Genomic DNA, 12,675 nt, shown 5'->3' with positions numbered 1-12,675 from the left:
GTTAGCATTCGGACCAACCCAATTCCATTAGGAAAAATACTGTAACTTACTTCAGTAGCGTCCACGTATGACTTTGTAGTTGGAATAGGTATAGATTTTATTGTTGGAGGTTCTGCATACACTTTGGACATGTTCGCCCTGGTGGAATATACAGGCCGCTCTCTGAAATCTGTATAGATTGAAAAAACAATTAAGCTTGCTTCTACGGTGACCCAAGTATCATATTTTACGCCTAATCATCAGTTAATGTGCACGAATGAAAGCCCCACTTTTCCTGTCCAACTCCAATGCATCGAAAATTTGAAAACTTGTTACATATATTTACGCTCGGTTGTTCGCGACTTTCAGGAGCTGCAAGGTTATTCAGGTCAACTTCGAACTCACGAGATATGACCTTTGTGAAGGGGTTCGAAAATCGGTCTTCCCGAGATCCGACTGTATGGGGGAAACGTTTGCCATGTTATTCCGAGTCCTTAGAATCATGCCAAAACATCGAATCAACATTATGAGGCCAAACAAAAACTTTGGAATGTTGTGACTTCCTTTGAGTCGGATGCACCGACATGTACAGCATGACCAACACATGTGCAACACATGTTTTTTTGCTTATTTCCCATCCATACTTCTGTGAAACCGTTCATTCCAATAAGGAAAACCTAAATTCCCGATTTGATCTATGTTTTATCACCTACTGAACTAGTCTAGCTACTTTAACCGTTAAGGAATGCAGCATGAAAAATGCGTGGTTTCTTCATTTTGTCTTGTGATAGGGACAGGAGAATTTTTCAATTTTTCCGGGTAAATTGCTAATATAAGCATGGTGCATACTAAGCTTTGTAAAGAGCCATAGCATATTATTATTATTATTCAACCGAGACTCAAATTACCTTGTTGGGACATGAAGGGTCGGCTCTTTCTGCATAGCATCAATTCGCTCTCCGTAAGGGAGGAAATACTACTTCCGGCGGAATCGATGCGGTTCGGGAATCCCATGGAGGCACGAGTCTCTCGTTCTTTGGCCCGCGAGCGCCTAGATCGGTAATTTCTGAGGGATCTTTTTCTTTCATAATAGTAATCACTTCTTCCCACAGTAAGAACGTATTCTCCATCGGAATGGATAGCGCTCTCGGTATCTTCATCTCTGGAATAGCTGGGATAGGGAACTGATGCAGAACGAACAGGTTCTTGGTAAACCGGTTTTTGTATGACAGGGTTCATATTGTACTTCGGTTTGGAAATTACATTATCAACGTCATAAACCGGTCTTTGTACCATAGAGCTTCTGGGCTTCTGTGTTGAGACATCTCCTGCTAGTGTGGTTTCGGGTAGATGCCCCATTCTTCCATGATACTTGTCTTCTAGTTTGGCTGCAAGCTCAGGGGCTGGTCCCTTAAGTTTGGCTGGTTTGGATTCCGAATACTGTGGAGGACCTAATGGAGCAACCACAGAACCGGATGTTGGACGAAAATCAGTTGCTTTTAGGTCAACAAGATTCGAATCCCCTGGTGCGACGTTCTGATAGTAGCTTTGGACAGCTGAGGCCATTTGCGGTGCGCTTCCTTTCAGCTTTGGCGGTTTTGTTGCCCTTTGCAGGTCATTTTCCATGTACCTAGACTCTATTCCTCGCGGGACTGGCTCTGGTGCTCCACCAGTGAGGTTCACGTTGGGGTCAAAGCTTGCTCGACCAGAATCATACAAAATGTCTGCGTTTTCAGGAGCGTTTCCTTTTAGCTTACGTGTTGTAGTTGGTACAGTGGGTGCCGCTGACATTCTTTGAGTTGGTTGATCATACGCCATTACACTTCCTACCGAGGCAGCCGACACTGGTCCTATTATGGTAAAGTTTTCGAATTCAGGAATCGCTTTCTGACCAGCAACATATCCAGCGATTTCCGGAGCTGCTGCTTTCGCGACGCTCTTTGGAACCGGACCTGGAACAGAGGCACGATCTACACCGACATTCAAGTACACTGGTCCTTCAGATGCTCGCATAATAGGAGCGACTTGGCTTGGACCTGCGGTCATCGTATGGGATTCAGGATAAGGCCTGGAGAAAGCTAAAATGGAAATTGTGACAGCAGTACAGTATCATCAAAATATGTAGTTCCGAAATGTGTAACCAAGACAAACAAACCGCCTAATTGTCCCTATTGTCCATGGGACCCCAATATGTTTCCTTCAGCGGGTAATCACTCCTTGGCTAGGTAATTCACACTTTGTATGAATTTAAGCATAAATGTTTAAAGGGGAACAAAGAATGAAATTTGTAACTTCAGGTCATGTCAACATCGCCCTGTGTGACGTGGGAAAGCGTGTACACCGAATGCAATACAATTATCGCCTGCTGATCAGGTGGCACGCAGTGACCATGGCTCTGAGCATGGTGACGAAAAGGTATGTAGGTTAGTAGCCTTGCTCGATGAACAGGTCAGCGTCCATTCGATGGCAGCATTATCGTCTCAAATGTTTCGGACACTGACAGTCAAGCTTGTCATGTGCTTTGGAACATCTAAAGAAAGATAGCTTTTCACGACTTGTTCAACCTTGACCTTAGCTCCTACTTATGGTGTGAACGACTTCTTGGGTGTTGTGTCCTTCTGTCTGTGTATACCAATGTGTCTAACAACGTCAGTCGACACATGCGTGCGTCCTTTGGGGTCACATGAGATTGATGGCCCAAGCGTCCTTTGGGGTCACATGAGATTGATGGCCAAAATATCGTCCGCGGGTGTCTGGCTGGCTGTCGCCGGAGCAACTCCGAATGTGAGAAAACCGGTTCCACTGGACGCGTGTTCATTCCCGGCTCCCGGGCACTGTCCTGACGAATGCACGCGTTAGCAAATTCATTGTGATATTCCTGCTCAATTGGGCCCACTGAAGTGACATAGTCAAGTTGATCCTTCATCCCTTCTGTATGGTTCTAGAGTGGGAGTCAGACACCACTTTAGGGTATTCTCATGCTCTAGTTGTCTGGATGTTACGCCAGTGTATTCGTCCGGAACGTCTGCGCCGCAAATTCTGTATTCATGATTCGTACGATGTTGAGGGGTGTTGGGGTCTGTTGTACTAACAGTAGCCTTCTCGAGAGTGTTGCCCATTGTGACGTGCATATCCGTTTCATGCGATTTTTTGTTTGTCTGTACAGTTTCACAAGGTTTATACCTAAAAGCTATACCATCTGTAGGCATTCGTTTGTCAGCATTCCGGTGGTGAAGCGTCAGTATCAACACTGATGTTGCTGTCCTTGATGATGATGATGATGACGATGATGATGAAGATGTAGGTGAATACGTACTCCCAGTTTTTGGTTGAGTTTGATAGCTTCTGTCTGCTGAATGATTTAACAGGCCCGTTTGTCGTTGTTTATTCTGATAAGCTGTTTCTTTTGGAGTCATCAGAGAAGAACTTCAGGCTCCATCCGATAATGAAACAAGAAGTGTGGGTATGAAGAATTATGTTGCGGCGATCTATTTGGTTGTATACTTTGCATTGGCCGATAAAAGCAGTCATTGCTCCCCATTCGCCTTCGGTCCGAATCGTGAGCTAATTGCTCTGGGAGTTCCGTTCTGGGAGGCTTACATCCATTAGGAAAGCAATTCATACTATTTTAAGATGATTATATCCCGGATGTGTTCACTGCACAGATGAATATTCTGCCCTTCTGCATTTATTGTTAGCAGTGGTATCTCTTCATAAAGGTCGGCACCTTGCATCTTTATAGTTATACATTCCTCACCTTGTCTTCAAGTGATCGATTTATAACTCAAGTTTTGTGACACGAGGACTCAGTTAGAGGAGGATGAGTTTCTGTATGTCACTCTAATGTAGCATTAGATGTGATGACGTCGATCAGGTTGTTGCATTCTCAACTGCCCTTAGCGTGCACAAAAAACGCGATTTTTGCGACACCCTTATGCTTCATACGGTGTGATTTAATTTCCCGTTGCCACAAACGTGCAGGTTTTCTCTTCGTTAGCTGAGGAGTTGGCGTTCCTGGTTGGCAGCAAACTAGGACAAGACCGATGCCATACAGAAGATACGGAAAATAAGTCTTTAAATATTAATGAGTGGAGGGTTCCTTACGGTTGTCAAGTTGGCAGTACGGGCAGATTTATAATACAGCGATTTTTATACAGCAATCACCATCTTGCCTCACAGTTACTATGTTGATGATTCTCACTGGGCCTGGCGCAAGGAGGGTATTGGCGACTGGGCTGATGGGGATAGTCATCTTTCATGATATCTGTATAACAACTGGCATGCGGTCTCAGGCAGACTGGGTAACAACGGATCACATCTAAGCGGCGCCAAACTTCAAAACAAATTGAACGTGATCTGAACGTGAATAAACAACAGGGTTAATCAGGCGGGATTTCGACCTCCAGTCATTCCAGTGCAGAGCGAATATCTATTGTTTTGTTGCCTCACACAAGCCGTGTCGACCGGGCATAATTTACCTAGCCCTGGACTTCTTTTATTGCCGTGCAGCCAAATCACCATACATTTTGTACACGCCCATCGGGTGCACGAGACATCAATCGTGAATTCGGTCAAAACAATCAAATTTTTTCATGCTGCATCACCGACAGTGGTATACGAAATTCACTCTAAGGGGAACCAACTCAGTCCTCCGGATGATTCCTCTAAAGACTGCTATCTTCTTATATGTGAACTGGGGAATACCATTGCTGGTTGATGTTGAAAATGGCAGAGATGCGAGCTAAAATCATCGAGAAATTATATCACAGCTTGGTGGAGTTGTATAGATATTTGGTAAGTTTTTCACCTATAAGGTATGGGTTCCAGTTCTTTTTTCAGAGCACAGGACCAAATGAAGAAAACTCATCGGAGTAAAGAGCCTTCAGCTAAAAAAACGTCAATTACTTTGCAAGCTTCTCTCGTCGTTTAAATGTGTGTAAGAAGCTGGATCGACTCCATTCGTTAGCATGAACGCCTCGAATTCCGGCACCGCTTTCTGTCCTGCCACGTACGCCGCCATTTCAGGTGCAGACAATTTGGACGCACTCTTTGGTATTGGTCCTGGCACCGGAGCTAGGTCTGCCCCAACCCCCAAATAGTTTGGCCGCAAACTCATGGTGCTAGATTGTCCGAAGACAGAACCAGAGGCAGTCGTAGGCATGTCTGTGAACGAGGCTGACATACGCACATCATTCGCCGAAACGGAAGTAACACCTGATGAAAAGAAAAAAATTGGAGACTTATATGATACTGAACGTAATATATTAAAAATTGGTGAGGTTCTACAGGAATCCTACAGAAAGCCCTGCCTGTCTCCCTATTCAAATGTCCGTGTTCTTGCTGTTGTGCTTTCGTTTGTGCGATGTCTAAACAACCAGCATGGAGGCACCTTGTGGTGTTGGTTGGGGCCTAGTACATTCAGCTTTCTCTTTCTGCTCATATCTTCATACATAATTACTTGTGTGTTTTATTGACTGCGTCTTCCCAAAGTGTATCCTAATTACTGCTAGTTTTCCGCATACAACTCCAACACAGCATATCTTAGTTAATATAGGTGATCGTGTCCATAATTGATTTTTCCATATCTGTTAACGCCAGAAGAACCATGGATCACTGCTCCCAAACGCAACACTGTTTGTCGTGCATCAGCTATAGGTGACAAAATAAAGTGCTCACATTTATTACTTGGGAAACTTTTATAAAGCCTCCCTCCAGAGGACTTTAACCTGCCTGAAAAAAATGTCGATAATTCACAATTTCCATAAGACATCTGACTATAACGACAATGTGAATCCATTTCTGCAGTGGTCTGCAAACCTTCAAAGACAGATCACTGTCAAAGTATGGCGGCCAGATTAGAGCGGTGAATCGTTTCGGGTTATACAGGTAGATATAGGGAGGCCAATTTTATCAAGTCCTATCAGAGCGACGGAATTGCAGAATACATCCAGAACTAAATACCCTTGAGGACACTCAAAGTCTATATCGATCGGATTCCCTAACAAGTCGGAGGAAAAGTGAGACTCTCCATGATAATAGGAAATATCCAACCAATCCAACCTGATATGCCTGAAAGTACTAATGGGAAGTCAAGGGAGTGACTCGAGATCCAGATATGCAAGCATCGTCATAGCTGACACGGAGTCTCCCATGCTCCATCGTCGTCCATATCTCAGAATCAGTGTTCAAAACCAATGTTTTGTCGCATTAATATTTATTAATGTGAATAAAGGAATAGAAGCAGATGGAAGGAATCTAGTACCAACGTTTCGCCGTCATTCCGAGGTGCCTGAACCTTCAGACACTCAGTCAAACAATATGGACATAAGATGACAATGAGAGCGCCACTGATATCGATTAGCGGTCATAGCTTCTAGTTTCTTCAACGGTAAACAATGGGAATCACGTAAATTTCATCCCAAGAGACGAGTTGTCCTGACCACACTCAAATTTCACACACCCTTTGCCCCGTCGAAAGCTGACACGTGCCACTCCTAACTGGGCACGGAAAACAATGCTCTTTTTTGGCGGACGATGATTTGGATCGCTCAATACACGACTTAACAACAGCAATTGTGGTGCTGGAGATATTCTTTGACTGAAGTCTTTGCTTTCCATGCATATTCACGCCGCAGCTTAAAAACTACTAGGCTGAGTAGCAAATGACTTGCGATAGCAAGGTTAGCAGTGCACCAGAAGCTGATTATATATCAATGTGTATAATATCGAGACATACATAAAACACCTAAACTTTTAATTTAGGTCAATTTGCGGGAAGCGACTCATTTTCAGTTGGCGATTTAACACAGTTCAGTTTCATCACGCACCCCAGAAATCACCATTAGCATCTTTAATGGGAATATACTGCGCACTGCTACTCACTTACAGGTGCTACGTTCGCCCGTTTACTTTATCACTAACCAGCTAGCGTTCCGTTGCAAAGCTCATCTGATTCCCAGTTGATAACACGTTTTTAAGCCATTGTTGCAAAAATTTGTGGTGAACATCGACTTAAATGACTTCTTACTTCTGCCCATTAAACAATGCCTTCATACCTGATGTTTAGGTGACGAGCGCCGACAAACCCCAAGAGGATTTCTAAATTTAGCTTTTTTAGAAGTGCGCACGAAACTTCGCTTCACCCATTATATAGAAACCATTGTGACCGGGTAAAAAACATTTCGAACTGAGACGAAAAGACATCATTCAAAGACTGCGCACATATCTGCTGTATGTGAGTGAGACCAACGGTTAGTCTTCACATCAACCAACCTATATGATGTGATCGAACTTCCTTTTCCTGGGGTTTGTAGCTCTACAGGATGAGGGGGAGGGGAACGAATTGATGGTGCCAAACAAATTCAGTACAGCTGAGTAAATTAGCCTGTTTGGAATTCGGGTCACCCTGAATTGTCTATAGATCTACGCCAACCGTCAGTGACCCAGAGAGTTTTCAGACCGCAGAACCCCAAATACAAATAAGACTGGATACTATCTCAGCGATAATACACCGTCATTTTGTCTCCATCAATAGCTTTATCAGCTATTTAACCAGAACTATAGAATATTTACTCCAGTTGGATGCCATCCATCTTTAATGATAACAGTCTAAAAGCAAACTGAATGGTTTTAATAAATCAAACTAATTAAATAGGAACTTGAATCACTGGCCATATTCATACTAATCACTGGTTAATGGAAAATCTAACGAAGGAGCAGTCCACAAAACCCATACGAAGTTTTGTTAAGAATGATGAATGTACTTACGTTTCCGTTTATGTAGTTTGGGCATCACCAAAGAGAGCTCATAAGAGCGAGACTCGAGTTATCCACCCGGTTGAAATTGAAACAACAGGCCTCTCCAAACTCCTGGAGCTAACTGTTGTCGAGCTGCTTGGTAATCACCTAGTCTCATCACAAGCAAGATACACTTCCTTTTGCTCAGCTTGTATGCATTGATGTCGCATTTGGCACAGTGAAAATGAGAAGATACATGAGTGGAATACAACCCACTGTACCTCTCACACAAACACACGTGTACCGAATTACGGACACGAACATATGCACAAGCAGCCATACAAACGTTCACATTATGACGTTGATGATTATGGATAGGCTCACTCATTCCTACACAAGCGTATTAAGCACCAGTTACGTGTGAAAGACAGCCAGCGTAATGGAATGCTTGAATCTCATCACGTTTTACAGATAACATGTCATGGTGTGCTTGGCTGATGAGTACAAATATTTTGCCTACGTTCGTACCTACTGAGGTTGGTATTAGTATGCACGGATGAAAACGGCGTTAAAACGGCGATTAGAGAAAATATGAATGCGAGTGCACCACCTGGCTTTCACTAGGACTGGACTCTAACTCGAAGACATTTTATTCTCCAGGTAGTTCGAGATACCTTTTTTTGTTCTCAGGAGACTTCTTGACCCTTTTTTCTTCTTTTCCGTTTCAACCGCAGATAAATCCGGCTCGGATCCCTTGGATTTCCGGAATCTTCCAAAAATAGAACCCCGTTTTTTCTTCTTTTCTTGCAGACTAGCTGCAGACGCACTCAAACTGGTGCCACGCAAGCTTTGAATCGAAGGTCTTGAGACAGGCATGGTTTCATCATCCAGTAACCGGTAGGCCCCTCCATGGGAATCACCCGCGATTGTTCGACTTTGGGATCCACCAACAACTGCATATTCCTCTAGTTTCGATTCATCTAGATTGATGGATTTCCGACTCCCAATGGTAGGTAGCACAGTAGATCGTTTCTTTGACTTGGGTGATAAGTCAACCGTTGATGTTCTGTAGCCGTCGGACGAAGCGTTGACCCCGGCATTATGCGTCATGTAGGCACTGGTGGAATCACGCGCTGCTCTCGAAACGGTATCAATATCTATGGTAGGTTTGGACAAATCACTTGAAGTCTTCCACTCTGATTTGCCTATTGGCATTGGTGAGGCAACCTCATTCGACCGTTTACTTCGTCTAACGCTTGATCTCACAACAATCGGGGTAGCAGGTTTGCGTGAGAAGCTGTCGCGCATTTCTTGGACGCGCATATACCCTAATTGTGGTTCTTCTACATCATAAATTCCTTCAGCGTCTTCACCAGAAGTGTCCTTGAATTCAATGCTGGTGAAGTCGGCATCTCCATCCATTGTGATTGCGGCAACATCCTCCAACCTGACGACGTGTTTCTGCATACAGACTGTTTCGCCATTTAGCTTGATCTAAGGTGCAGTAAAACAAAAGACATACGGTGGATTTGTGCGCTCAATTGTACACATGCATCCGCCTAGATTCGAAGACTAGTCTTCAAAGTAGAACAAAAATGTTGTCAAAAATTTTCTAGCCTTCGCTTAGGAACTACGTTTGATTATTTAATACTATTTATTTAATACTACGCTTAGGAACTACGTTTGATTATTTAATATATTACTGTTTGCTTAGAACACTAATCAGTTGAATGTTTCGGTCACTCATAACACGAATAAAGGTTAGTTGAGCTAGAACAATATCACTTAGTAAGAAAGTGCATAGACTTTTGCACCGTCTTTTGTTATTCTTTTGTGTTCGAAAAGAAACGCCGGTTTCAGTGTAGCTATCGAGATGTAATCCAGCTAAAGTGAACTTTGAGCAAGCTGATATAATGTGACAGAAAACTGATCGACATAGAGGCCACTAAATGAGTGAAAACCAAAAGAACAGCCATACGGAACCAAGTCAGTCATCACACCAAAGGATAAGGGGGTGAGCTCTGTCCTACTCGAGTTAACTGATCTATGACATATTGACAACAAGACAACAGCCGAACAAAACTCTTAAACAGTGTTATGCCACTGCTACCAATCAAAATGCCGATTTTAGCATACACTTGCGGTCTTGTTTGATAAGTATGTTGCAATGAGTGAGGGGATTTTTCAAATGCGAGCACACGAGCAAGCCCTCAGAAAATTAGTTACCACGCCAGCTGAACATAACACGAGTTTGTATGAATATAAGGTCAAATAGTCGGTAAATAGGCATCTAATTGACTCAGTGAACAGTTAAAATGCACTCATCATTCCTGGTCTTAGCACGAAGAAGCGGCCACAAAGTTCGGATTTCCGAAAGGCCATAGCAGTTGGTCGTCTTACCCCTGTCCTTGGAGCTCGGAAAGACCTAATTGTCATTCTGGAACTGCCTTGGGTACGTTGCTTGGTCTAGTTGGTTTAGAGTTATATACAGTTCGTAAGCAGCATTATAATTGCACATCTATAGCTGTTTTGCGCGTTTCGCTTTGGATGAGTGTACATAATGAATCTATCTCGTAGTTTTCAGCACTGAGCTAAACAGACGTAAAATACAATTCTTGGTTGTTGCTAAACCGAAAGGATGGCATTATTTCTAATCGGCTGGAATGTGTAAGCAAACGCCCAGACTCTCATGCCACTGATTATATTTTTTGACTACGTTCATTATTGATGACGGTTCTCTTCAATGCATCCATTAATTAGATGCCTGAACGAAACTGCGGCAGATGCAACCACTGTACGACGAGTATGCGGTTATTAAAGCTGACAATGATGATGATGATGATGCCTGAACACTGGAATAGAGCGATTACCGTAAGAGGCCGCAAATGCGATACAAAATCCTCTCAACCTGGTGAACATCAGTGTCTTACTCAAACCGCCGCACGGGTTTGAGGTAGAGTTGGACATCAGAAGATTGACGACCACATGAAATTTCATCTTGGAGGTGATTTTACTATGTCCACGCGAAGATAGTGTGCAGTTTTGTCGTTCAAGTCCTCGCCAGATTTATTGATATATGCATACCAAAGAATTTTTATAATAGAACAACGTTCCATGTAGTGCTCTGAGACAATTTAGGAGTGAAACCGTATGTCCATCTTAGTCGCTTTTCAGAATATGAAAAAGCAATATAAATTCATCAGCCATTTCTATGCAACAGCTGGTGGCAGTTCAACTTCCTTTCCGGCAAAAAAAGAAAACTCACCTCGTAGCCTTCTTCTAGTGCATAGATGCATAGCTCAAATGCCAAGTTTTGTTGCATACCCATGCGATGGTTGTACTCTTGTCGATTGACCTTGTCCTTTGAGTAATTTTTCACTAAAACCGGTCCTCCAGCTTGCAGACGAACGTGAAGCGGAAGTATATCGTTTCGCATGCCTCTTTGTTGTTCTTCCGTGATCAGCTCAATTATGACTCTGCACAAACAATGAACAATGAGGAGCGAATTTTCTTGTCAATTTTTTTGCTTAGTTTTGGGTGCAGTTCCGTTTTACCAAACGCAATAATCCTATGTAATTGTTTCTACGCAGTTCGGGTTTAGAATTCAGGGAATATAGAAATATACCGAATATATGATGGACTTGTTTAGCACTGCGGAATTCCAGCCTTTTGATACACTGAAACGACTTTCTACATATGATGCAATCAACATTTCCGGTCATTTTTATGTTTACTGAAGTAGAATCGATGTAGACTTTTTGATTTACCAAAATCACGGACAACGAAATCCAGTAAAAGTCTATCCACCTTTTACGGCTTTTAGTCGTGGTGTTTCATCGTGACTCACTCACCGCAACCACAATTTATTCCAGTTGGTTGAGGGTAGCTCCGTCTTGAGCACAGCGTTGTTGCGTCATTTGTTGGACAATTCGTACTAACACTTTCAAGTCATTGAGCGACAGACAAAGTCACATTTTGCGCCAGCTAACAAATCAGCTGCTTATCCAATAGGCGGAGGACGGGAACGGCACCGGCCTGTGCATTGTCCAGAAATTAGCTATGTCATGTCATCTGTCCTATCGATCTTAATAATGATGCCCGTTAATTCCGACCCGACTGGACCAACAAGACATGGTTCTAGTGGTGTAGCAATGATGCAGGTCACTTCCGGCTAAGTCATGAGCCAGGTTTGTGTTGCGTTCATGAGGTCTTCATTGGGCATTGTGTCTTTAGTACAAAAGTGCGTGCCATGATGGGATTCACCATAAACAAGCTGTCATATGCAGAATCATATCGCAATAATTTATCCCTTGCAACTCAGGGTCAGTTTGTCCCAGAATTAATTCATTTTGGAACACACTACCACGCAAAACTTTGACACAGGACCACACACTAAATGATCTGTAGTTCATTGGGGTTACATTCTCAAAACGAATCAAGACGTTACCAGAGAGGTGTAACACGTAACCGCACTGCGATCTCCGACTATAATTGGAGTCGATTTTGGCGCTTGAGTATATAACTATGCAATCAGCAGACAGAAAATCTGGTATTGTCAGGAAATATAACCTAGAAGGAATAGATTCTACTTGTCTGTTGTGGTGTGTATTTTCCATATCTCTGAACTGGGAATGAAATTTTTTATTGGAAGGTGCAAGCATTGGAAGTTTTCACGTGGTTTGAGTATTTGTATTTGACTACAGAATGGTGAATTAAAATACGATGCCAACCAAACACAGAAATCCCGCCGTCGATCATTCTTTCCAAAACGATAATCTGAGAGTTGTAGTGAATGAATGGGCATTTCGGAAACTTATATGCGCTATCGGTCTGACGCAGAAAGATCATGCTAATACGGATGCGGCGGCATTCAGTACTTACATCGATCGCCCGTCACGAAGAGACTGGACCTTACCGTGGTGTGACGGTTTGCGCACCTCAGCGATCCATTGAGCTATA

The 12,675-nt window shown here is 43.1% G+C and overlaps 1 protein-coding gene across 1 annotated transcript in view; it reads right to left on the bottom strand.

Moving 5' to 3' along the window:
• The window catches only part of T265_00105 (hypothetical protein), a gene marked incomplete at both ends in the record, with an annotated part of 68,307 nt that overhangs the window by 19,023 nt on the left and 36,609 nt on the right, over positions 1–12,675 (bottom strand). The window contains 5 exons of the mRNA XM_009163762.1: positions 51–169; positions 888–2,057; positions 4,885–5,193; positions 8,391–9,210; positions 10,982–11,192. Of these exons, the coding sequence (XP_009162026.1) occupies positions 51–169; positions 888–2,057; positions 4,885–5,193; positions 8,391–9,210; positions 10,982–11,192 (2,629 nt within the window). The remainder of the gene's footprint in view (positions 1–50; positions 170–887; positions 2,058–4,884; positions 5,194–8,390; positions 9,211–10,981; positions 11,193–12,675) is intronic.

Source organism: Opisthorchis viverrini (assembly GCF_000715545.1).
Source record: "Opisthorchis viverrini unplaced genomic scaffold opera_v5_1, whole genome shotgun sequence".
NCBI classification, from domain to species: domain Eukaryota; kingdom Metazoa; phylum Platyhelminthes; class Trematoda; order Opisthorchiida; family Opisthorchiidae; genus Opisthorchis; species Opisthorchis viverrini.
This window is presented reverse-complemented; position numbering and strand designations above follow the sequence as displayed.